The 27,623-nt window shown below is 39.2% G+C and overlaps 1 protein-coding gene and 1 long non-coding RNA gene across 2 annotated transcripts in view; both read right to left on the bottom strand.

Annotated features, from left to right (window-relative positions):
* Positions 1-23,827, bottom strand: part of LOC128492788 (guanine nucleotide-binding protein G(i) subunit alpha-1) — a 31,011-nt gene extending 7,184 nt beyond the window's left edge. Inside the window, exons 1-5 of the mRNA XM_053465478.1 lie at positions 23,377-23,827; positions 4,566-4,608; positions 3,890-4,031; positions 3,175-3,332; positions 1,729-1,857 (exon numbers count right to left, since the gene is read on the bottom strand). Of these exons, the coding sequence (XP_053321453.1) occupies positions 1,729-1,857; positions 3,175-3,332; positions 3,890-4,031; positions 4,566-4,608; positions 23,377-23,494 (590 nt within the window). The 5' untranslated portion in view covers positions 23,495-23,827. The remainder of the gene's footprint in view (positions 1-1,728; positions 1,858-3,174; positions 3,333-3,889; positions 4,032-4,565; positions 4,609-23,376) is intronic.
* LOC128492792 (uncharacterized) lies at positions 2,699-3,168 on the bottom strand. The gene is made up of 2 exons (XR_008354139.1): positions 2,908-3,168; positions 2,699-2,861 (listed from the first exon to the last, which is right to left on the bottom strand). It is a non-coding gene; the product is annotated as an uncharacterized LOC128492792 (long non-coding RNA).
* Positions 23,828-27,623: the final 3,796 nt, after the last annotated feature.

Here is a 27,623-nt window from a genome sequence, read left to right as displayed (position 1 = left end):
AATAAATGCTAATGCCGAGTCTGTAAAAAGTTTGCAAAGAGAATGTCAGTTTGAAACACGTCATCAAGCAATACTAGAGTATAATACAGAAATTCAAACAAGTGTGGAAAGACAAACAAACTAAAATTTGAGTTAAGCGCGTTCCAAATTTAGCCTTTTGTCTGAATTGAGATAAAACTACCCCGTTTTGGACAAAGCTTGTTAAGGAAGCGCTTATCTTGTTAGCCACAACTCTGTTTAGTGATTAAACCCCATGGCTGAGTGGAAGGAAAATGAATCTTTGACCTCACTATAGATTCTGAACATCAGGGTCAGCAAGTTCCTCCAGCAAGAATGCAAAGTTAAGCTGAGACATCCTTAAGGTTTTAAGAGTGCATTACGTATGGACACATTGGAATGTTTTGTAAGACAGGCTTGCTGGTTTTTCCCTTCATAGGGTATAGTTAAGTCAGCGAGATGAAATGCAAAATTGTGGTTCAATGTACAGTATGGATGAACTCCTATGTATTTATTTGTACAAAGACCCTTTGCTAGCACTCTTAAAGAGTAAGAATCATGGAACTCTTTCTCAATAGTTTAAGGCACTGTATACAGTAATACAGTGTAGCACAGATGTCGCACCCTTTGTTTTGTGTCACACTTGTCTAGTAGACGTTATCTGCAGACTTGTAGGATATCATTGTAGGCAGTTACTTGATTTTGTTGCCTTCCTAACTCAAACATCACAGTGTTGTAAGGGCCATGTTAATTAAGTGCTGCTTACAGCTAATGAAGCCCCTTTATTCTGAAACTAATCACTCAGAGCAGTTAAATATTCCTTTGGTTGAATAAGACTGAGGCATTCTATTGTTTATTTCAAGTCAGTAAGATTCCAGTGCGCCTGTCTAGTAAACTGGGCTAGGGTAACAGACCTAAACACATACAGCTAATATACAGGTGTCAAACACTATTTAATAAAACAGAAGAATGCCTACATTTTTATAAAAAAAACTGCTAAAGTTATACTAGAATGCTAGTAGCAACAAATGGAATTGAATAGTTTCCATTTAGCCTTAAAGCTTCACATAACAGTGTTGCTTGTATAATACTAGCTGCAACAGGAAACAAATTCTTCTAGAATGATGAATGAGAATTGGGGAACATTGTGTATTTCTGTCTGAAACACTAGAAATTGGTTTTGCTTTTTCATTACACAAATTATTATAGACTTGGGGGAAAAAGCATGACTATACCACATCTACTTGTGTGGAGAGTTAAACAATATTAGATGAATACATCTTATTGTTATATGGTCCAACCTGTGAAACCAATAAATTGTACACCGTCATATGTGACAAAGGCTATCTTTCGCCAACAAATGTATATTTAGGATTAAAGAAAATAAATGACTGATCAATCTGATGAATCACAAAAACTATCATTGCTAACCTAGCATACAGTACATCATGCAGATCACCACAAAGCAAAAAACCAATATGATGCAATATCGCGGCCTGACTCAGAGCAAACATACAGGCATGTCTGCAGAAGAGAAAAGTACAAACATACCTTTACACCAAACACGCAAAACCTACAGAATATTCACTCAATGAAAAATCTAAATCTTGTACCCCTACAAAAAAATAATGTTGGTGGATGTAGAGAATGCATCAAAATTGTAGAGACCACAACAGCGGCTGTAACAGGTGAACAAATAGACGCTTTAAAAAAATGTAACAAATTCCTTACTTAAAATGGAGATCTTTAAAGGTAAAATGAGTTTCCACTATCCCAGTAGTTTTCACTCTGGTCCTGAGAACATCTTGTTGAGTGGGTATGTAACTGTTCTGAGCTATCCTGTCCAAATCATTGAGATAGCTAAAAATAAGCAAAACAGATTATAAACACACACACAAATATAACACCATATGCAACTAAAAGGAATACACAATTAGGAGTCAATTTGCCCGTGGCACGTTTTATCAGCCATTAAGACAATAGTTACTTGGTTGAGATTACCTGCCACTTCTATTTACACATCCTGCAGGCGCCTTGGTAATACAGACAGAACCTATTTCATGGTTAGGCAGGTATATAGTCCTGACCTTTCCTACAGTCCTTTGCAGAACAAGGAAGCTCTATGGTTGGTGCTTGATGTGATAGTTTTGATCCAGAATCATTGTTGCACAAACCTATTGCTACATTGCTGGTTGTCCCAGCCTTGTTTACTTCCCAGGTTGCTGTTTATTGGGGTGTCCTTAAGCAACCTAACTTGTCACCTGCTTCCTTGCTTCTGGTGTTAATGTCCTGACATCTCTGGTCTTGTATCTTATGTATTTTATTTTATTTTTTTAATACTACCTTTACTTCAAAGTGAATCTATACAAGACACAGTGGATCACGCTTTAGTGTGATTTACAAAATCACTGAAATAGAGTCAAACAAACCACCCAACCAAGTATGACGTGTGTAAGTGGTCAGAGTGTTCTGTATAAAATAATTTGTGGTGCAAATGAGTTAAATTGGAGCAATCAGTCTGAGCCATAAATAATATATTTATATTAAAAAAGAAAAACACACATCACCACCAGCGGAACAGAGGTAGATCAGCTCAGGAAGATACTTTTGATACCAAAAAACACTTGTCTTAAAAGTTTTAGAACATTTTTAAATAGCTTGCGCCATTTATATATAACCCTTGTTGCATTCTTTGTATTGATTTATTTTTAGGACTTGTGTATCATGCGTTAGTCATAGGAGCAAACCGTTGGAAGAAAAAAAGAATGTGGATGCGTTTGTTTTTCCCTTTTTTTTTTTCCTATTTTTAAAGCCCACAATATCATTCCTTTTTTGTTGACACTTTCAACACTATATAAACTAATCTGAAAATACGGTTGAATTTCTGTACCCAACTTAAAATAAAATAACTTGTGGAAACAGCTCTGCTTAATGCATATAGATCCCACAATACTGCAGTCTGTGCCTGCAATCCATATATAAGTATGCACCTATCCAACTTAAAGGGTGGCACACTGCCATGTATACACATGACAAAGTTAATCTGTGTCTATAAATCCTTAAATCAGTTTATGGCACCCTGGTAACAAGACCGTGACAGACCACAACGTGTTTCCATAATGCAATCTGTAATGAGTCACTGACCATCTAAGATTTTAAATGACCATATTTACTCACTATGCTGCAGAGTCATTGAGCTGGTATTCTCTTGATCTGTTAAAACACGCCTGCACACCGCCATCTTTCCATAATCGCTTAATAACTCCAGCCAGCTCTGCCGTCATAAAACCTTCTTCTGCTGCTCCAGCCAACACAAAAAGTTGTCTGGCATCATCCTACAAAAAAGTTAGTGTTTTAGAAACAGAAAAAGAATGACAGGAATTCTATGTATTTTCTTGCCGCATTTATTTTAAGAGCCTTTTCTGAGTGGGTTTTCGACATGCGACAGTATTTGGAATTTTCAAACTCTGTCCCCACCAAGCAATGTCAGCTTAAAAATTGAAAAGGTTGTCAATTCATCAACATCTTCCCACTCTATCCATGATCTTCTGCCAATATAGTTTGCTTCAGTAAGGGGGAGTTTGCTTCCTTTATTATGCATTATGATGGGTTAGCATTGCCTAATGCTAGTTTAACTAGTGAGGTGACCTTAAAAAAACTCGCTATCTACGCATTATACTCTGCCTTACTTTCAGCAGAAGTTCATTGAGTTGACCAACTAAGGAAAACTGTTTTTCTGCTTTTGAATACAGCCAACAGCTAAAATATTGCAACAGCTATTTTATTATACATTTTGTGGAAGTGTCACTCATTCTACAAAGTGTTACCTTGTCATAAAAAAAAAATTAAAAACAAACAAAGCACACTTGAGATGACTTATGTGAATACTTACAGCTCTTGATGGGTCTCCAAAATCTATCTTCAACCTGCCCATTGCCCTAATGATGGCAATAATGGACTGTATAGTGTTGCTGTACACCACGGCTTTGTACTGTTTACATTCTTCTTCTGAGTAGCCAGCTTCATGAATAATTCTAAATGAGAATACAAATGAGAATGACACAGAGCTAGACATTTTATTATGTTGATGTTTTGGCATGATGATTGCCAAAAGGGTCTCTGATTTAAATATGCTATTGTTTAAAAAAAGGACCCCCTCCCACAATAAGTTTGATGCAACCAATTTTTCTACATTCTCATACAGGATTTGCTTTTTTTGTATAACCAAATATTTTTTAATTTTGTTTGCTTTGTAGAAAAATTGTGTCCACCTGTTTAAGCAGATGTTTTCTGAGGTCCAAAGATACCAATCTGATCAAAGCCTTGGGTGGGGGGAAAAAGCAGAGGCATCTTTTATCATCAAGTTGTGCCGAGGAATACAGCAAAAAATGAAGATTTTGGATGATTTGGTTTCACTTAACCAGCTCTGCTTTTCATTAGTTCGCTTAATTTTATTTTTAATTGGTTCATTTAATAAATGACCCAGGGTCCTTTGGTCAGCTATTGTCATATTAAAGTAGTCATCTAGGGATTAAAAGTACTTCTTTTCTTACAGACAAGTTGCTTACTTCATTTGCTTCACAATCGTGCTTTTTCCAGATTCTCCAGCCCCTGAATAAAAAAAAAAAAAAATTAACAAAGATTAGCAATTTTTGATTTGCAGGTCTTCTGAATTAGCAGACAACACGGACGCTCTCACAATTACGCCATCATAACACTAAACTGACTTACTCAATTTTGACTGAAGAGATTTCCTAATAATCCATAAATTAAAGGTACTTACAGGGAATATCCATCAAACAGATCTGAAGAGGATTACTCAGGCTAAGGAATTAGTTACACAAACGTGACACATGACTAACTAAGTTGCAAATAACGAAGAGTTTCAGGATGTTTTTGGTCTATGGTGAAGCAGTTAGAGCTTTAAGCCTTAGTACGTATATAGGACATTTATAGACTGCCAATACTTTACTCATCTCAGCACATGGACACAGAAATTGGCTTACTGGCGAGTGCCATAGTACGGGATAATGCTACCCATCGTAACGTCTGCTAAAGACCAAACTTATCAGTTCATTAAAAAGGGTCACTTCTGCAAATGGTGAGTTGCGTTGAAACTAGCTTTTTCTATTTTTTTTTTATTTTTTTTTTTAAATATAGAAGTAGGTGTGTGTGAAAGGTTGAACTTGATGGACTGAAGTCTTTTCAACCTACTATACTATATAAAATACAGTACAGCTCAACACAGGAAAGGAGGTGCAAAACACATGCTATAGGCAAGCAAGTTATGTTTTATTTACAAGTTATGCAGCTCTTCTTACAGCTATATATGACACAACAACTACAACTGGGAGAAAAAGCGATGGATCAGGGAAAGAAAGTGTCTCAAGTTTACAATCTAAAAAAGGTTATTATCCCTGTTATGGCGCACACCTTGTACAACAAATTGCATCATTCACACATGTAAATATTTACCGCTTCCTCATTTACTATACGGACGATCCAGCTGTCCACGAGCCGTGATCTGGCTACTGCCTCTCTTACCCGAGTTTTGTCTAAAGGCTGTCTTGTACAGCAGCCAATTACTTTCATCCACGTATAAAGTGGATACAGAGGCAAAAGGTGATAATTGTTGACCTTATTTGCATGTGCCTACCCAGAATTCCTTGTGGTTGTGGCAGCACCATGAGATTTCTGAGGGAAAAACAAGCCTTCTGGCTTGTCTGGTATCTGTAGATGAATGTTTAATGATTCTACTACCCCTTAATTTTAAGTGGAAGGGTTTTCCCATCACCTTTACCTGCCATAACTTTTGTTATTGGTATTTACTATATCAACAGCAGCAAAAACCTTTAGTATATACGTATATAGACCTTTCGGGGGATATGACAATCAAGAATGCATTTGCTTCTTTTACACAACACAGAACTTTTACTTGGCAGGACGCAAGGATTTATTTTTTTTCGTTACCATGAAAACCCAGCAGCAAAACTAGGTTGCCGATTCCATACACTAGTTCCTGCTTTTTTTTTTGTGGTGCTCCTTAACTTTACAGTTCTACAGAAAGTAACGTAAGCAATGACATTTACTGATTAAAATAAACGCATTTTATGTATTAGGTGTGCGCTAAACAACCATTCAACTTTACTGTGCTGAAAGATTGTTCCCCATTATATCCCCCCCCATCGTTCTTCAGGCAGACTTTATAAGAGTTGCTGAGAAGAGAGAGAACTAGGCCAGTAAACTGATTAAAAGCTCACGTCGTGGATGATGGGACGTCTCGGCGTGGCAGAAAATACACACGCTATTCCTAAATAAATAGTTATTCTAAATGCTGTGATTACGACAGTTCCTATTTAAAGTGTTGTTGGGCTGTACGTTTGCTTTTAATTAGTCGGTAATTTACGCATCTTGCCCTTTAACAATTACTTATGTCTTTATTAAAACAAAACGTCTTATGCAATAACAAAAAAGTTAATACGATAGGCGAGGTTAAGCATGACTCAAACACTGTCACAACTAGCCTTTTCATTTAAACATTTATTACAGGTTACTATTTTAACATCAAAACAAAGCCCGCAGCTCCACTACACAGTCATTTTAATCAGCAAGTCTTCGAGAATGTTATAGAAACATTTGAATCTTTTATATGGCTATGTATCGCGTACATAATTTCAGGAGCAGCTGTATACATTACTCAAGATCAAAAACTTGGACATAGAAAGTAGATTACTCAGCTCTCTCACACCTGCAAATATAGGACACACGGAGATATCTACTTTTGCGTCGACATGATGCATCTTGTAGGTGCGAGATAAAAAGAAAAAGTTTGGAACATTCAAAATGTATTGCATTCTTGGTCATATATGTGAGTTGGAGGAGATACATTATTACTTTTTTATTATTTTGAGTGACATGCTCTCCATTTACAGAGCCAAGGTCGGTCTCACAGAAGGTAGACGTAGACCCTTGGCGTGCTGCTCCCAAAGTCTACAAACTTGACAATGCTTTAGGTGGAAACACCACAACCTTGCACTGTTACTCCAAACAGAAGCTTCTATTAAGATGGTATTGAAAGATTTAATAATGGTTAGGTTACCATGTTGCATTGCAGTTCTAACTTTCAAAAGATCATTGTGTCCTACAGCATAGAGAGCTAAAAAAAATATTTTTGGCGGAGTTTGGGCATTATTTTATTATAACACACAGTCACTATACTAAACCCTAGGCAGATACAAACAGATTTGTTTGCACAGGCAAGCACTGGCACAAAACAAAGAATTTGACCTTGTCCTTTCCTGCCAAGCACAAGCCGGTGTGTTTATCTTGCAATGTAAGTGTTTCAGCATTCGCCACAAAACAGAGTTCAGTTATAGGCTCCCTCACTGAGAGTAAAACAGGTAGGGGAAGCCGTCAACAGCGCATAAAGTATCTTGTCGACAATTCTGTAACATATGGACATTGGGAAACCTCTTCATTCTGCACATTTTGAAACTAAGCCGAAGTGCTTTTATATAATCTCTAAATTGGCATCTATATATGAAAACAGCACATTTTGTACCTCCACACTCACACCAAGAGTATATTAATAATATGTGTGGTATACATGTACTTTTCTAGCAGAGGAAAAGCATATACATGCCACATATTTAGCAGGAAGATTTAGTATATACAAACAAGGTTGCACATATATATATATATATATATATATATATATATATATATATATATATATACACATACATACATACATACATACATACACACACAGCTTCCATTTTTATTTTCTTTAAAATACTAGACTTGCGCATTTGGATTTGTCCAAATTCAAATTAACACACTTTGCCAAGAATGATGCCGAGAAAGTGTGAGAGACACAGAAACGGCTCTCTTTCACCATGGAAATGTCTACATTATTCTAGCCCCTTTGAGTACTTCCACAGATCCACGGCATGCACCACAGGGACAGTATCTCCCCTGTTCCTCCAGGCAAGGCAGAAGGTGTGCGTGGAGGCCGATACCGAGGAGCAAAAGAACAAGAGGCGGCAAGACAAGAAACGAACCTGCCGAAAAAGACAGGGACACGGAAGCGGAAGGTGCAGACGGTAGCATACCTACGTTAATATCTACGTTAATGGATGTTAATATCCAAGTAATGTATTTCAAGACCAAGAAATCTTGTAAAATTACTTCAGGAACAATGTGCTTTAATGTTTTAGTTTGAAAAACTCTCCCTCTATTTAATCTCCAGCTACCATAGATGTAAGTGGGGCTCATAGTTTACAGTGACCTGTAAATTACATAACGGATTTCACACTGCAATAAATAGCAGTATTTCCTTATACAAGAAACAGGTTTTTATTCAAATCGTTTCTAATTGCACAGGTCCCATCCCTATTGAAACCTGGGGCAACAGAGTTCAAGACTGAATGCATTTTTAATGGACTCCCTGAGGACGTAAGGCATCAAGTTTCCATGCTGAGTTTCCTCTGATGGAAGGGCAAGGTTGGCTTCCTCTGTCAGATTTAGGATATGTACCAATTTTCTTCAGAGTATTTAAAGCTTTTATACCATAAGCATGGAACCTTGCTTAATCTAAAACCTCAATGCCTTTTTTAAGCAATTCATGTGTGAATCTGAGTTGAAACCTTCAAGAATCCTCATGAGTGTGTTACCCACTCTGGATCTTGCAAGAAAAATATGTTCTTATCTCTAGTCCATGACCTTTAGCAAAGTTTTTGCATTTAAGCTAAGTTGTCACCTCACAACCATCAAAACCCTCTTCATATTTGTTTAGCTAGAGCAACAGTGGGAAATCTATGCAAACCAAGTATATTTACATGTGACCCAAGTTGCAGTTTGAAGAGTTGTTTGGGATAATGGATGGTCACCATGACAGCATGGTGAATCTACCATGTCATAGTTGAAGAACTTAGAAAAAAAATGCTAGTTATACAGCATAAAGGGACAACTTAGCCTCTTTTACAAAACAAATCCACTGCAGAGATGTCAAAGTTATTATACAGAATATGCGACTTATTTTAAATTTGAAATTTTATTACCGTATTGGCTCGGATATAGGCCGCCCCCGTATATAGGCCGCACCCTAAAAGTTTGGTGCTTTTTTAAAGAAAAAGTTTTTTTTCTTTAAAAAAGCACCAAAAAAAACATGCTGCCACTCTGCCCCCCCCGCGATACGCTGCCGCTGTCCTCCCTCCCCGAGATACGCTGCCGCTGTCCTCCCTCCCCGCGATCCGCTGCCGCTGTCCTCCCTCCCCGCGATCCGCTGCCCTCCCTCCCCGCGATCCGCTGCCGCTGTCCTCCCTCCCCGCGATACGCTGCCGCTGTCCTCCTCTGCCCCCCCCTCCTCGACTTACCGGAGCAGACTCCCGGGTGTCTTGCGGGGCCGGCGAGGGACATCTACGCAATACGCGTATGCAACTTCCGGTACCGGTACCGGAAGTTGCATGCGCGTATTGCGTAGATGTCTCCCGCCGGCCCCGCAAGACACCCGGGAGTCTGCTCCGGTAAGTCGGGGGTGGGCAGAGGTAAAACGCTTAGATAACCTCCCGTGCCGGCACCCCCCCCCCCGTGGGAAGTGCTGGCAGGGGAGGCTGTCTGAGCGTATCGGGGAGAAGGATGCAGGTCCCCTGCACCGCTGCGGGGGGATCTGTATCCTAACCCCGCTGCCTGCCCGGCGCCCGGGACTGCATGTCCCGGGCGACGGGCGCTAGACCCCGAATATAGGCCGCACCCCCACTTTAAAAACTTAAAGTGGGGGAAAAAAGTGCGGCCTATATTCGAGCCAATACGGTATATTTTGCTCAAATAAAGCTCTCTATACGCAGACCTGGAGGCTGTCATTGTTGTCATTCACGTGACAGTTTGGGTGGCTCTCTGCTCAAACACCGCTCTGAGCCGATTCTTTATGGCAACGCTAATGAAGTCTATTTCCACGTAGACATTCATTAGTCAGAGTGTCAAGTTGGGTGATTAAGAAGGAGCCATTCTATTATTTACTACAAGTAAATAATACAAGTTGAATAGTCAGTCAGTAGATTGGGCAAAGATAACAGTTGAAATACATACAAATAAATAATATGCAGGTTCCTGAAAATATTATGCAAAACCTAAAACCATTAAAAAAAGTGGGAAACATTGGAAAACTAATGTAATACATATTTTATCCTGTGAACATCATTACACATTTATAAATTTAGAATTGTAAAATCTCCAGTTTTGGAATGCCGATTAATTTATTATTATTTTAATAAAATTAAAAGTTCAAACATGTGCTTTAATGTTATTTCAATGTATTTCAATGTTAGTAACCACTCTGTTGACACGGAAAACAAAATCATAACATTAAAAATATTTAGGTTATTTTCCCATAAAACACTTTGTATGACATCTGCTTTAAAGCCATACATTACCTGAACTTGTTTATCCCATGAGATTCTCCTAACAACCGATATTACTTTGAACCTTCTGTATGCACATTGTCATATTAGAAGAAAAGTACTATCAATTGGGTGGCAGTATTATATTTTCTTGTAACAATCAAAAAACCTTACCTAGATTAACAAGTTGACCACCATTATTATCTAAGATTTCATGAAAAGGCCTTTTTACTTACCTGACAGCTCATTTCTTCTTGCATGCCTTCTCCCTTCAGGGCAAAGTCAAGCTTCCACTTTATAGGATCTATTAGTTTAAAATTGAAGATCCAACCGCACTTTATGGACAAAGATGGGTAGTGCCGGATTTAACTTTGGTGCTGCCCTAGGCTGAACCCAGGGCAGTGCCACCTGCTGCCCCTGCACTGGGCATGAGGATATAACATTTTACCCTGACATGCAAATTTTAAAGGAAGTGCAGCACGGAAGGAAACCATTTACACCTGGCTCCATAGTGTTAATGGAGTTAGCACGGGGGGGGGATCTGACATCTCCCTTTTAAGCAGTCCATTAGTAGACAAGTTACAAGGAGACTGATCACCAAGTAGGCCGATCAAGCTCCCAGTTATGCCACAAAAAGTGCTGCCACCCCCTTGGAATTGCCATGAATAAACAACTGAAAATGCCTCATGTACTGCTGGAGAGAGAAGATGTGCAGCAGTAGGTGGGCATTGGCGGGTAAGTAATGGGCCCTTCTCATTTAATCTTTAACATTGGTCAAAGCGGAAACCCCTTATCAAACACAATCAAGTAGCTTTTTGACTTCTTGGTTTAGATAAACAACTCTGACTAAAAACATTTACATTTCTCTTATGATCACCTGGGTCAAATACATATGCATAACGTAGCTACCCAAGAGGGTGGATGTGTCAAACTATGTCCTGTCTAGCTCCATTTAAGACATAACTTCAACAAAAAAAGAACTAGTCTTTTTTTAGCATATATGTTATGGTAGAGAGGAGTGCAATGGCATTACATGTTCCATATGCACCAATGAGTTTCAAAAGCCTTTCTGCAAATCACTGATGTCAACATACAGCTCTTCTTCCTACCTCTATGAATAATAAGGAAATTGTCTACCTTTCTTCTGTCCAAACATAAACCTTATCAGCACAGAGAAGAGAAACAAGCAAAACCAAACTAATCACAAGAAGTTAAGAACTGTGAGACACCGCTCTCACAAAAACACAAAATGAAGGAATTTAATGTACCAAAAAAGCAGTTTCCCCTTTTATAAGTCATCTGCATCATGTTGTTGAATTAAGTCTCCAAATAAATGGAATCTTTATAAGGCTTGGATTATTGTGACCTTATTTACTTCTACAAATTCCCAACACTTAATAAAAATCACTGATGTGTGAAATCTATGCACTTAAGCTACCATAGTCTCAAATTCAGCATTCAAACAGTATAAATAGTGACCTTGACTTCAGGATTTATTTTAACAAACCTACAGCAGCCATTTTTAACAAAACAAGAACAAAGACGAAAATGATGGAAACCTGCATGACAATATGGTTGCATTTTAATCCTTTTAACCAATCTTTTTATTTCAGTTATATAAAATGAAAAAAGACCAATAAAGCACTAGAAAAAAAAACTAAAATGTACATCATACACAGTCATTTTACAAATCCCACTAATAGGCCAGAACTATTTAACAATTTACCTAAAGAGACTTAGAATTGAGGAAGAGAGCGGGGAAGAAAGCATAACCAACGAGCAGCAGGGTGGAAGGACACAAGCCATCAGTAAAGTATGCATCACATTAGAACATGGAAGAAAACATAAGTTTAATCAGTGGTTCGTAAAAGGTCAAAAAGCAAATCCGACTCAAAATTAAGCCCTCATTTTGCTTACACAGTTGTATCTAATCAGACATATTAAAACGTCATTATCTGCCATCTGTATGACAGACCACGAAAAAGCTCTATAATGGAAAACATTAAACCTAGAATATTCCGACATCTATTTCTGCTGCTTGGTTACTGCTTGCACTGCTCAATTTTTAATGACTTATTGTGCTTGGTTGGAAGACACTAAAGGAGCATCCAAAGGTTTACTGCCAAGAACTGTTCTGTTTAGACTGGAAGGAGAGGAAAATGATGACCTATATTAGCAACAGGGCATACCAAAAAAACATGAGGAAGTAATTACTTCAATATCATCTAGTTATAAGTTAGGTGGGGAAGTTACAGAGGGATACACGAAAATATTGGCTCACGTTAGATTGACATCTATGCTTCTCTTGCAAGAAGACAATATTTTTTCCATGCGTATAACATTCCATATAGACTTAAGGTCAACAAACACAAGAAGGAATATAGAAGCCAAGAGGTGTTTAATTGCATAAGTAGGTTTTAGAATTACAAAGAGCCAAACACCTTGAAAAGTTTCCTAAGTGGTCGCTTCCTCATGAACAGTTAATGCAAAGCCATTTAGCTCCTCGATTAGTTAGCCTAATAAAGACAAGAGTTCGAGTGGCATTTGAAGCTCAAGCTGGTATTGCTTATAAGCCATATATATATGATATAATCATTTGATCCTGCCTCTTGGACATCAATCCACTGATGCAATATGTGTTGCATTTGAGAGGGGTCCTTCTATAATGTTTATTTATTTAATTTTCAACATGTCTGTTTAAAAGAACATAAGCTACAAACGATATAATTTAAAGTTTGGATTTGATAAGGTATTGCTAGAACATTACGGTTTGGGAAGGACAGTACTGATGTCCGGTGATTGCAAACCAGATCATCTGAACACGTCTCCAACTATTTAAGCGGACTTGGAAAATGGCATTCATATTACAACTATATGGAAAAAGGGTGTAATATCAGCAATATTTTTAACTGCCATCATAACAACATGCAAACTAATTCTTCAGAAACTGTGCTCATTTATCCTTTAATGTAAATAATCTGGCAAAGGCAAACAAATCCCATGCAAATATCCAGGCAAATAACGTATTCTCCTGTCAGAAGACAAGATCTATTTATAGCTCTCAACGTAGTCAGCTTCCGAAAGCTTAAAAAGCATCTGAAATCACAAATGATTCAGTTTCTTAACCAAACGAATTAATAAAACATATCACAAAGCTGCTCTTCTTTATGTAAATTTAATTTCCATCAACACAAGCACAGAATCTATTAAAATTTGGGTATAAAATCAACCTGCAAATATAGCCACACGGAAATCTACTTTCCTTGTTTTGTATGCAACAGATTAGGGCTAGGACGTCACCTTTATATATCTTTGGGACTATAACCTTGGAGAAGCAGTAAGAAGGGTTTACCTATCCCCATGAACGAGCGGGATCCCGGATTGCATTCTGTGTTTCACTCTAAATGTAAGCGGAAAAAGGAAACCTATAGAAAGAGCTGATGAGGGTCTTTACAGAGCTCCAATGGCATCAATATTGATGTGACAAGGGATTTAAATCACTCCATGTACGTTGCTGCTTTGTTCTGTGTGATGTTGAGCAACTTTGCCTTTGTCTGATTCCTCTACCGCTCTCCATCGAGAGATCATAGATTGAAGAACAATACCATGACGTAAAACCACCTTTCGATATTATCACATAAATCATCATTGATCATATACCGTAGTATTTATACAAATTTTAATAACAATCTAATTTGAAAAAGTACGTACATCGTTGGGTAGTTTGACTGCCATGAAGGCTCGACACACAGTATATGTATTTTTTTTAAATCTAGTTTAGAAACAAATAGTAATCTTTTCATATATAACTGGTAGTTACTAAAATAGGTTAAAATCTCAGGCATATAGATTTTTTTAAACATTTTTGGTTAATTCGCATGGTGTTTATAATTTAAGTTTTATATATATTTTAGCAAATACAATACTAAATGCAGCATTAAACACACTGTTCCCAGTACCGTTGGATGTCCCACTAAATTATTGAATCATGTCAAATACTGCCTCAGTCATAATTTTTGTTGGGAACACTGCCCTGTGACACAAAAGTATACAGAAACCAGAAATTATATACTATGCACTACTAATCAGAAAATCAAAATCCTGCTTGCAATACGACACAGGAAATAAGAAATGGATATTGATCTTTTCCTATGCAGTGATTCTAAATTATAGGTTTCAATAATATATGAACACTGAAGAAAAGTGAAGCGTTCCCCACTGACTAAGCAGTTCAGGTATGCCCTGGTGTAATATTTAAGCGTGTCCGAGCATGCCATGTAAACATATTGTTTAAATGTTAGCACAGGAATGCTATTAGAACAGACTGATTGGCAACAGTAAACCAACCTGTTTTCACTAAACTGACCAAAGTGAAATTACTAGGGCTGAAACAACTAATCGATAAAATCGATAATAATCGATTATGAAAATCGTTGGCAACGAATTTCATCATCGATTAATCGGATCGATTTTTATCGATTATAAAAAGAGGTTTTTTTCAGAGCAAATGCTCTGGAAAAACTCCTCTCTTTATATAATCCGACCTCAAACAGAGATCGGATTATAACACCGGAATCCAGATCCCCCGCAACGCTGCAGGAGACCTGGATTCCCCTCACTGTCGGCCGGTCTATCACTTCCGTCTCTCTCCCCCTCCCATCTGCCTCCTCCCATACACCCCTCTGACTCCTCCCCCCTCCCATACATACTCTGCCTCTCTACCCGGCACTGTTACTGACAGGCACTTTCCCTGCAGCTTCATAGAAGCCACAGTGTAAGTGAAGGTGAGTAACGGAGTCTTTCTGTGCGATTGCTGACAGAGAATCATCCTCTCTGACAGCCGGTGAGGGTCTGGATCGCACAGACAGACTCCGTTACTGCCCTTCACTTACACTGTGGCTTCTTTGAAGCTGCAGTGAAAGTGCCTTCAGTAACGGAGCCGAGCAGAGAGGCAGAGCGGTGTATGGGAGGGGGGAGGAGTCAGAGGGGTGTATGGGAGCCACCCTCCAATACACCACTCTGGCTCCTCCCCCTCTCCTACGCCACTCTGCCTCTCTACCCGGCTCCCTGGTGTCTTGTCAGAAACGGAGGTTCACAGGAGGCAGAGTGGAGTATGGGAGGGGGGAGGAGGCAAAGTGATGTATGGGAGGGGGAGGAGGCAAAGTGATGTATGGGAGGGGGAGGAGCCAAAGTGATGTATGGGAGGGGGAGGAGGCAGAGTGGTGTATGGGAGGAGGCAGAGTGGAGTATGGGAGGGGGAGGAGCCAAAGTGATGTATGGGAGGGGAGGAGGCAGAGTGGTATATGGGAGGGGGAGGAGGCAAAGTGATGTATGGGAGGGGAGGAGCCAAAGTGATGTATGGGCGGGGGAGGAGGCAGAGTGGTGTATGGGAGGGGGAGGAGCCAGAGTGGTGTATGGGAGGAGCCAGAGTGGTGTATGGGTGAGTTATAGTGGTGTATGGGGGGTATTATGAATTTTTAGGGCATATAGGGGGTATAAGGCATATGGATATTAGGCATATCAGGGAGGCATAAACATATCTGGGGGTAAAAGGTATATCAGGGGGCTCAGTTGCATATCACTGGCATATAAGGAGTATAAGGCATATCAGGGGCACAGTGGCATATCAGGGGGCACAGTGGAATCTGGCATATAAGAGGTATAAGGCATATATGGGGGCAGTGTGGCAAGCTGGGGGTCAGATGTGCATAACTGGGGGCAGTTTGGTAAATAAAAAAATTTAAACAAGGCTTTTTTCTCAGTTTTTATTAAATATGAAAAATAGTTAACATATGAATTAATATTTACTAATAACTTTGTATTAAAACCTAGTTTGAGAAGCACTGTGTTTGGGTTCTTGTAGCTTTTATTATTATGTCAGTAAAATAAGAAGGTGAATAGAGAGAGAGAGGCCATTGCAATAAAGAGATGAAAGTGTAAATTGTACGTTTTTTATTGCAATTTTTCTTCAATTTAAAATAATGTATTTTTTTATCCGATTAATCGATTAATCGAAAAAATAATCGGCCAACTAATCGATTATTAAAATAATCGTTAGTTGCAGCCCTAGAAATTACATATTAAAAGTGCCAGGTAGACAACATACGAAGATCCCTAGAAGAGAAAGCAAATAATGCTTAGTAGATCTGTCACTTTATTGCCTCTTCTAATAAAGTAGACCAGAAACTCATTATATTAAAAGCCCCCACGTAAATTCAGTCCCAGATCAGAACGTTTAGAGAGATCTGGGGTTGAAACATTGATCTTCTGTATGTGAACCTCTTATTAGGTAATAATAAGGTAATAATAAGGTAAGTTTTTGGATTTACAAGACCTGTGAGTGCCTACATTTTTGAGGATTTATAATTGTGATTGCCTGTAGTAGTAGTAGCAGTATATATTACACACATGGAAATATAAACTGATATACATCATCCTTAGTAAAAGAGGAGAGGGGGAACTATATCAATAAAAAATTGATGTTACAATCAGAAAATTAGGTCGGGGCTGGTGTTATGAAAATAAAAATAACTTAGGTGCCAGTAGTAAGATTTTCAGCATTCATGATTCTCTGTCCCTGTGATTTTTTTTTCAGTCACTTTTTCCTCTTTAGCACAGACATCACTTTATGACTTTCTTCCAACAAGTTTTACAAAGAGGTCAGTGTGTGAGGAGATAATGTGCAATGTATCAACGTACACAGGTGGTGTTGTGTAAGCCTTATGATCGTTAATTAAATATTTTATGCATTTTATTTTTAACATTGTGAAAGAGGTATATGGATCTAAAACTACTGTGCAAAAACTTGAGGCCTATTATTCCATGACAGAGCTTAGATGTTGTGACAGTAAAGGGGGGGATTAGGTAGCGTCGCTCTAAAGTAAAAACAGGAAGATTAATATTAAAGCAACAGATGTTAACAAAACAATGTCAAATAAGAAATGACAAGGCACACCACCATGCCAGAGAATTACTAAAGCAGGGAGATAACTTGGTTTGTCATCAAACACAAGTATTTTTATTTCTGTCTATTCAAGACACATAATGTAAATTATGACAATGTCATAAAATGTGATTACAGCTCAGGGCATTTGCTGTAATTAAGAACGCACAATTAGTTTTAGTTCTTTCAGGGCTTACTCTTAACTCTATCTGTATTTGAAAAGCCAATCATGATGTTTGTGCAAACCCATTGGAAAACAGAGAGCTTATAACAGCACAGGGACATGGAATATTGCACGATGACTAAAACACGTTTACCACTTAGCTAAAATTGGCTGATTTAAACAAATATTCTACAGATGTGTATTTACCAAACCTGAAGTCACCAACTTAACTATGAGCTTTAAACCGTCAACTCGGCTCTTGTTGCAGGAGAAACAGGGGTTACCCCTTCAAGATACACACTGATGTTGGTGTGTATCATAACGGCAATGAGAGTCCAGGTGTCAGTAAACCGGTGTATTAAGAAGACATTGAAGACCAAAACTTCCTGCCATGTAAAATTTGCCAGTGAGAAATATTTGAGGGGGAAAGGACATGAAATTGCCATTTGTTATTGTCCTTGCAAGTTATACATACATTGATGAGAAGTTTACAGGAGCCACTGAGTGGGTGGTAATGGCTCCTGACTTTGTATACCACCTCCCAAAAGCAGTGCTATTGACCCTGCCTCTGGTGTATATGGTAGCTGTAGAAAATAAGGCGACTTATCCAACAAGGCTAAGGCGTGAACACTCCACAAGCCAGGAGTGGCGTGAGATTTCTAATACATGCGTAAAGGTGCATAGTAGTGTATTTGCTATGCAAAACTCTGTCAGGGTCCTCAAATTGCAAATCGTAGCTACCAAGAACAGAAGGGTGTATTCAAAAGAAAAAGAAATTCACTACTTCAAAATCACATTCAAAAACATGAAGCTCTGCAAATGGTTTTTATACATTGAGGGCAAAGACAACTACCAAGGAAGAGATGCACAATGCCAGTTACTGTACTCAGCAGATTCAATCAACGGAGGAAGGGCTCAAGCTCTAACACCAATTGTATATTTGTAAATCTCACTGCGCTGGCGAATAACTTTCCACAAATTCAGAGTTCTTTTAGCTCAACAATTCCTGCTACACACTCGGGTTTGTGCTTCCCACACGTGTGTAAAGTAACTAAGTCAAACGTGGGAGGAAATTACAAGCATGCAAATTGTTTGACATATTTCAAATAATTTTAGGTTTAGCATCAAATACATACATAGAAAAAAAATCTTAAGGTATGAATTCAAGACTTTGGCTCTAAAGTCTAAATTCATGTGTGCTATCATTTAGAGGAAAGTAATATAAAAGTTATTGTATTGTTATTGTGTTAAATATAATATATATATATACCGTATTGGCCCGAATATAGGCCACACTTTTTTCCCCCAGGCAGCGGGGTTAGGATACAGATCCCCCGCAGCGGTGCAGGGGACCTGCATCCTACTGTCTGATACGCTCAGACAGCCTCCCCTGCCAGCACTTTCCACGGAGGGGAGTACCGGCACGGGAGGTTGTCTAAGCGCATCGCACGGACGTTCACCGGCAGCGGCGATGCGCCGTTGCCGGTGAATGTCCGCACGATGCATTTTAACCCCCCCCGACTTACCAGGGCAGACTCCCGGGTGTCTTGCAGGGCTGGCGGAAGACATCTACGCAATACGCGTATACAACTTCCGGTGCCGGCACTTACGCTGAGTGCTGGCACCGGGAGTTGTATACACGATGTGCATAGATGTCCCCCTCCGGCCCCGTAAGACACCCGGGAGTCTGCTCTGGTAAGTCGGGGGGGGGTGTAAGACAGAGTGGCAGCATATCTCCAGGGGAAGGGGGGACAGAGTGGCAGCATATCTCGGGGGGGGGAGGACAGAGTGGCAGCATATCTGGGGGGGGACAGAGTGGCAGCATATCTCGGGGGGGGAGAGCACAGAGTGGCAGCATGTTTTTTGGTGCTTTTTTAAAGAAAATGTTTTTTTCTTTAAAAAAGCACCAAACTTTTAGGGTGCGGCCTATATACGGGGGCGGCCTATATCCGAGCCAATACGGTATATATATATATATATATATATATATTTAATTTATAACCTCTGGAAAAAATAACTTTAAGAAAAAAAATCTACTTACACGTATTTATATGTGTTCATGGAATGCTGTCTACTTTTGGAAGGTAATGCAGATTTATTAGATTTACCCCATGCAGAGAATAAGATAAGCGGTATTTTGTTAATTTGTATCTTAGCACTAATCCGTTTAGTTGGTTGTTGGTAACCAAACTAACATTATCACCAAACAAATAGAGCTGTAACTAATAAGAATTAGCAAGCTGTTACTTTTGCTACCGTATATTAATAACAGGTAGTACTGAAGCTCCACGTTCACGACAAATGATCCAGTAAGGAACTTCCAATAAAAGAATACGCTGCTGGAAGTGTAAGCTTTCTGCAGTTGTTCCTCGCATATATTACGCGTAGCAAGACTTATATAACCACGTATGCTACTAGGATAACAGTGCGATGTACACAGAATTGTTACAATTATCAACACCAGACTAAAAAATATTATGTTCTTTATTTTTTCCATCACATAAGATAAACGGGACTGGATATTTGTTTTAAAACAATTAAAGAGCCGTCAGTGCCACGTTTACAAGAGTAAATTGTCATGCTGTCATAATGTCACTAATGCTTAGTGATCTGAAATATAGGCAACAAAAATATATACATTAAAAGTCATGTCCAAGGGTGTGCCCAAAAATAATTTTAGCTCATTTTCTCCTCCTTCTTGTTAACCCATAAGAAAAATGTAATCCCACTTAACCTATATCACAAACACAACAACGTGTTTTTTACTGACGAGATGTGCCTGCCTCTCGGTAAGCATCACATTGTGCCACACTGTACAGTATGGTACACAGAATTTGCAGTAATGATGTCACAACAAAACCAAACAACAATTTCCCTGCCCACAGCTCCTCACTACTACACTGCCAATGTGTAATGCAAATTTGCAGCCAAAGCGCATGTAACAGCGGCAACTGGGGTGCTGACCAAGATGCAGTGCGATCACAGCACTGCTGTGCTTAATAACTGTCCGTTCACATTAAGCCCACTCACAGTGACCAACAATTCCCACGGTGACACATGCGGAGGTTGGGGCTGCTCATTTTCCAAACGGGATGGCAAAAAGGGAAAACATAGATGCAGATCTACAAATTCCATGGGTGGTTTCCACTAGTAGAAAAGTCCAGTATAGTAATTTAAGATGAAGCCTTTTGGTGTGATGTTTCCTTATTATGCAAAGCTCTTTCATCGCACACTAGCCCTTCTTTGACCTACTTGCTTACTTGTCTTCAACTCCCTCTGTCCCCCACTCTCTTAAGCAAGCAAGCTTCTCTGCCCATTTGTTTCACCCATCAATCTCCTAGGTCATTGTATAAAAAGGTCAGCAGAAAGAGTACTTAAATACAAACGCAAGAGTACACTGCTGCAGGGATCACGACTCAGGAAAAATTCTATGAAAGTGCTCTTGTAATTCACAGAAAGCTCTGCTACATGATAACCCTAGTGAGTACTAACAGTTTTACATGTACTGTTTAGCCAAATAAATGTGATTCATAAACTTTGGCTGAAGACTAATTTGTAGGCAGCCTATTACATCATTAAGTGACAAAAAATATTGCACCCTCATATGGTTACATCAAATTTTCAAAGATGAAATACATCAATCCACTTCCCTTATTATAATACCATATATTCGGTATTATTCGTCTCTTAAAGCTATTCAATGGCCAGTTTACAGGGAAGTTTTTTTTTTTTTGTCTTGTGTGATGTTCCTAGTAAATAACAATGTTATCAAACTAGCTTGGTTAGCATATATGTTAAACAAAATAACAAGCAAATCTGAGAAAATAATGGCACAAGCTATACTTGAGATAAAGGATTAGAACACACATGGTTTGGTATGTAAATGTGTTTTAAATGCCCAATTTACAATTAAAAGCCAAGAGAATCTAATGAGGCACAATGGTAATTTGATAGCTGAGGCCCTTCGACACCTTAATCTGTGATTCAAGTACCTTTAGGAAGCTGCAAGGCCTTACACATCCAGCAAATGTTGCAAATGCTGCTGTCCAAATATACCAGGGGGGGGGGGAAGACCATGTGGTGCCTTGAGCAAGCACCAGAATAGCCAACGAGAGGAAATTGTAAATCCTACTACATATGGGTTTTAAAGAGAACTCCGTAAACAGCTCAGATCCCTTGCGGAGGAAATGCGCAACTAATTATTTCCCTCTGCTTTGTCAAAGCTTCAAAAGGTCTTTTATAACAATAGAAACAACAACAAGAATACCATAACCATCAGAATTAAATGTTTTTTTCGTTAGCCATCTAAAATATACCAATATTTTTGAAAGGGTATTTTTCAAACAGCATCGGTGCTTGGGAAAAACTTTCATCCACTAGCAAATATATCTGTAGGTATATGTACATTTTATTTTTTCACCACACAAGCTAAATACACTTGGAACAGAATTGCTAAAAACAGCAACAGATGCTTTCAAAACACTAACACAACTAAGCCTTGAGTCCTGAGCCAGTACCTGGCAAGCTCATCGCTGTTAAAGCGCAAACATTATTTCACATTTGAGTCACCCAACTTTTAAACTTGAAACTCTGCATCAGCTCTATTGATTTTAATCAGGACCTTAAAGGTGCCAGGTCAATACAAAAACGTATCGCTTGGGCTTCCATGCGCTCATACCTAGCGGGATGAAATAACATCTCACATGTCTCATTAGATAATCAGTAGGGTGCCATTTCACTTTGCAAATACACAAACACACGTTTGACATCACTCAAAAGAAAGCTTAACAGGCCATCCAAAGAGTATCTATAAGTAACATTATCTTCTTTTTTTTTTTAGCGCCATTTGCAATATATTCAAGGGGTATGATAAATCTAGAACTGACAGAATAAGACAAACCGATACATGACGTGGAGAGAGCCCTGCTCGCAAGCTTACAATCTTGAATCAAAAATAATAAGTGCTAATATTACAACAAATAAGTTATCCTCTACACTTTCCAATTTTAAAAAAGAAATGTGTTTTGTTTGTAAAGTTATTTGATTATTCACTGTGATGGTTTGAAAGGGATACACTATGTGTAATAATAATAATAAAAAAATCAAACCAAGATGAAAGGATGTTGTTGTAAACCCCAAAGGAAGCGATCTGTACAACATAACAGAATGGCAAGACTTTAGTACATCCTGCCCCGCAAACTTCCACTAAGGATGTTTAATTCATAAAGAGGACATGGGGGGTCTGAGTATTTAATAAGCCTCAGTACACAATATCATTGGTGCTTTTTTTTTTTTAGTGATCCCTCTTAGTACTGATTAAATGCTCAGTTTAAATAGAAAATGCTTGAGTCAGGCGAATCATTGCGACTTTTGATTGGGTTCAGCATTTTTTTTTTTTGGCACAACATTGTTCATTTTCCCCCATAAAAACAAACTTTTAAAAGCTGGCCATAGTTTCGATACACAAGTTACAATTTCATTAAAAGCAGACATTCTACACCGTTCAGAGGGCACGCCATTAAACAAAATCCCCACATCATAATTATGTAGTTGCACACCTACAATTGAGAGAAGCTTTAATACAATCACACCATACCACACCCTATTTCATCCAAAGCAATGCGGACTCCGCGGCAGCCAAGTAGTTAAAGCCTTTATTTAACCGGAGACGGGCAGAACGCCGCCGCACCCATGCCATAACCTTAATGCCTAAAGTATGGCTGCTATTTAAATAAAAGATTTTAGGCCTGCCTTAAAACAAAGGGGAGTTTATGGGAGATAGAGCAATGGCCTCGCGAGCTCCTCTCATGCTCCACTACTGGCTGTAGAGCAGAGGCCATGAAGGCACCCCTGCAGTTGTGTTACCCGCGTACCCAGTAGCAGCAGCTTGACCTCCCGAGCAGCCTTCTCGCCATCCTCCCTTAGGTTCCTGTCGATCATTTTACTCCTCTCCACCGCCGCTTTATCCTCTGCGCTCAGCGTACATCCCATGGTGACAGTGCTGCGTGTCACACAACGGCCAGGGAAACACAGGGCAAACACACGAAGCTGGCACGGCCCGACGACCAAGGTGGGCGGGGGTCCGGGGTAGAAACGAGCGTGTATGTCTCTCCACACGCGACAGGAACAGCCCGCCGCAGGTTAGCGAGCCGTCAGCGGGATGCTAGTGGGTGTGTGTATGCAGAGTCCCTACGGGAGGCACTCTGATAAATGAGGGCTAATGATGATGAGTGGCTCAGGCGGCCAGACAAACCCTCCCTAGGCTCTGGCTTCCACAGCTGCTTCTCTCCAGAGCGTCGCTCGCTCTAACCCCGTACGGATAACGACAAGTTGCAGAGCGCATGCGTCAAACCAAGAGGTGCGCTTTCCACAAGAGGGAGGAGCTATTGGTCGACAGAATGGAGGCGCCCTTTGTTAACGCCTTCGTTTCAGTAGCTGCTTTAGCGGGGCCTGTTGTTTCAGGAGGGAACCGGGAGAGTAGCAACGAACGGGTTATTGCAGTCGGATGCGCGTGAGCCTGCTACGTCACGGCGTTGTTGACATATAAAGCCAACGCAGTGATGTTTTATTTGAATGGTAACGGCTGGTTTGTTGTCTGCGGTAGATACGGGCCGGGGGTAGTGCATACGCTTTTGTTAAAATATGGAACTCCTGGGTCTTAAGGTTTTTATATAAAGATAAAAAAAACTGATTCCGCTGGTTTTTGGATTGTTAGTAAGTAAAAGCTGCCGTTAGCTTTACACCGTACTATCGTAGGAGTTTTATTTTAACCCCTTAAGGACAGAACTGTCTTTTTTTGTACCCTTTGTAAAAGTGGTTGTTTTAATACTTATGTGGCGCTCGAGTTAGGCTATAATTCTCTCTCATATGCTGAATCCACACAAATTTATATTTTGGCACTTTTCAGGACAAGGACTTTCTTTAGATGCCATTATTTTGATCATATTTACTATTAAGGTGAAAAATTGAAAGGCATTTTTTTTTCTTTTGTTGGAAAACTCTACAAAAGCAAATGAAAAAAACCTGCCGAATAGATACTGTTTGTCCTAAGTTTAGAAATACCCAATGTTTTTTGTTTTTTTTCAAGTTATACTGCAATAAGTTCAAGAAGCGTTTTGCTATTTACAAAACCATTGTTTTTCAACACTGGTAATTCTGCCCCGGTGTCTTATTTGGGACATAATCGAAGCTGGTCAGTTCAATTTACACCCATCAAGCAATATATGTTTGAAAACTAGGCACCCCAGGAGATTTCAAATGCTAGTATTTTAACTCTTTCCATGCACCAATTCTTCTACCAGCCTTTGTCAAACTCTCACCCCCCCCATACACACTGTACTTTAGGTATGAATTTACAGATCCTGGTATGTGTCGCTGTCAAACACCACATCTAGTCTTTCAATATGGTAAATACAATCGCTTCCAGGAGTGATCGATGGCTTGATGCCGGGCGTGTCGTCGCTAATGGGAAGTATTTCTGCGACTTGCCTGACATTTCAATTTTTGTTAAGGGGTTATTCTTTCAATTTGGTTTGAAGGTTAATTTATCATGTTTTTGCATTAGTTTAACCCTTTGATGACAACAGATGTGCCAGGCTTGTCACAGAAAACCATATGGTTTAAGACAATTGATGTGGGGTTAAGCAAGCTTAGAAATGTATTCTCTTAAGCAAGCTTAGAAATGTATTCTCTCAAACAAGCACATCAAGGCATTCAGCAACATGGGGGGGGGGTGCAGAGGCCCCATGTGATCTCTCACAGGTTATTGAAGTGTTGAGCAACACTGCTGTTGATCACTGTATAGGCATTGATCTTAAACAGCAGCACTTCCCTGCTGTCTGCATCATTTTAGGTTTTTTGTTTTGGGATTTATTCTTAACAAATGTATTAAATTGTTAATTCTATATATTTATGTATAGTATAATTACATTTTTAAAAATAAAACAAATGTCAGGTGTCTATTCCAGTTTTCAACTTGGAATTTTGACATCTGGTCATCCTGCATCCTTGTCTTATTTTGGACATCTTTGAAGTTGGCCAATATAATTTACCCTCCGCAAAGCCATATTGTGAGTGGTGGTATTTTAATGCTTTCCTTTCACCAGTTATACCACCAACCTCTGTCAAGGCTTGTGGTTGTCTTTTTTTTTGTGTGTAACTTTCTGGGCAAGATAAGGTACTCATAGTATAGGGTAAACTGTTCAATCTATAACATGATTATATATCAATAAAATGAGAAAAAAAAATGTTCACCTAATTATTACCTCATAAAACCCAAACCATTTGGCAAAAGTATCTTAACCCCTACTTTACTGTGTGTGTTTTGTCAAAAGCACCTGACACTTTTTTTTTCATTCATTAGCACAAATTATGTATTGGGTTCCCCCCTGCCAAGGACAAATAGTTTTCTTTTTAATTCACTTTTAGATGTAGCATAAATAACACATTAAAATAATGAAAATATTTCAGGAGGGGGAAACACTTTTTGTGTCATAATTATATACTTTGTACTTCTACTCTTGGGTATTCCTGCCAAGAGTATCAACTACAAGTTACTGTATCAGGGGGGCAAGGAAACCTGTATGATCTGTATGATTTATATAAAAAAATATATAACGTGGTAATATTCAGCCATTATATGTATTAACTTTAGGGGGGCGGCTGGGCAGTTTTTTTTTCCTTGAAAGAGATTGTGCAGCATTAACTCTGTGATGGCCAGTTTGCTGGTGACAATAGGCTGCTTTAGAGATGAGGAACAGGTTATCTTTGGTCCCCACACTTGTGCACAATTGCTCCATCACAGCATTAAAGGGGTTAATGATTTTCTGCAGCCCTATAGGCATTGAAAGAATTAAAAAATCTTTGCTAGCACTGACCTGGAAGCCAAAGGTACCTCCAACTCTTTTTCTGTCATGTTAGCTCTGCCAGAGTGTGCTGGTGATGATCACATCACTCCTGACCAAAAGGAGTCATCTGACCATTTTGAAAGCCATTGGATGACCCCTCACATAAGTTAAATAATTGTTTTTATTAGTTACATTGTATTACTTTACTGATCAGTGATCCTTTAAACACAGCAGAGCTCTGAAGTATTGTTTGCATTTCATTGGGGGGGGGGGTTCCACTCTCGCCCACACTCCCGCTCTCTCACATACTCTCTTACACTCTGGTTCCTTGTTCCTGTATCCTTGCCCCGCAGCTCTCACTGGATTAGACCAATGTGAGAGAGGTTGTACCCGTGGCTCTGCCCCTTTTTGAAGAAGTACTCCAAGAGGCCAGAATTTCTGCACCTCTCTTTCTCCACTTCAGTTGAAGTCAGGAATGATTGCCAGACTCCTAGCAATGTGGTAATTCATAAATAATAGGATAACGAGACTGGATGTATCATCAGGAGATATTACAAGCTGTATGAATCTAAATAAGGTTAACAAGGTAGGTGCAGTTCACTGCACATTGCTTCCCTGTCTGGGAGTATAGTCACATTCCTAGCATGCATCCTTTATATATTGTATGTCATCTAGGGATTAGCACTACCCCTTTAAAAAGATGACTATAGGTCTCAATGTACTTCCTGTAAGGTTAAGTGTAGAAATGTATTTACACATGATTTGCCTCATTAGGTACTTCCTCTCACACTCTGCTTCATTTTACCATATTTGCTCGGTTATAAGATGACCCCCCAAAATCTGAATATTAATTTAGGAAAAAACGAAACAAGCCTCAATATAAGACCACCCTATTGGGGGGAAAAAAGTTTTACTAGTAAATATTAATTCATGTAAACTATTTTTTCATATTTAATAAAAGACCTGCGGGGAATTCTCTGGCAGCCGGGGAAGGTATGCGCGACCTCCACTGTTACCGGCGCTTCTGCCGGCGCTCGGTGATAGACGCCTCGGTGGAAGTGCCGGCAGCATCGGAGGTTACCAGACAGGAGGATCCGGGTACCCTGCAGCAGGTATAATCAGACCTCTATTTGAGGTCTGATTATAAGACGACCTTGATTATAAGACAAGGGGTATTTTTTCAGAGCATTTGCTCTGAAAAAAACCTTGTCTTATAATCGAGCAAATACGTTAATTACCATGTTTGAAAAGTTGCCATAATGGCTCTTTATTTG

The sequence above is a fragment of the Spea bombifrons genome, chromosome 4 (genome assembly GCF_027358695.1).
Source record: "Spea bombifrons isolate aSpeBom1 chromosome 4, aSpeBom1.2.pri, whole genome shotgun sequence".
Classification (NCBI taxonomy): domain Eukaryota; kingdom Metazoa; phylum Chordata; class Amphibia; order Anura; family Pelobatidae; genus Spea; species Spea bombifrons.
This window is presented reverse-complemented; position numbering and strand designations above follow the sequence as displayed.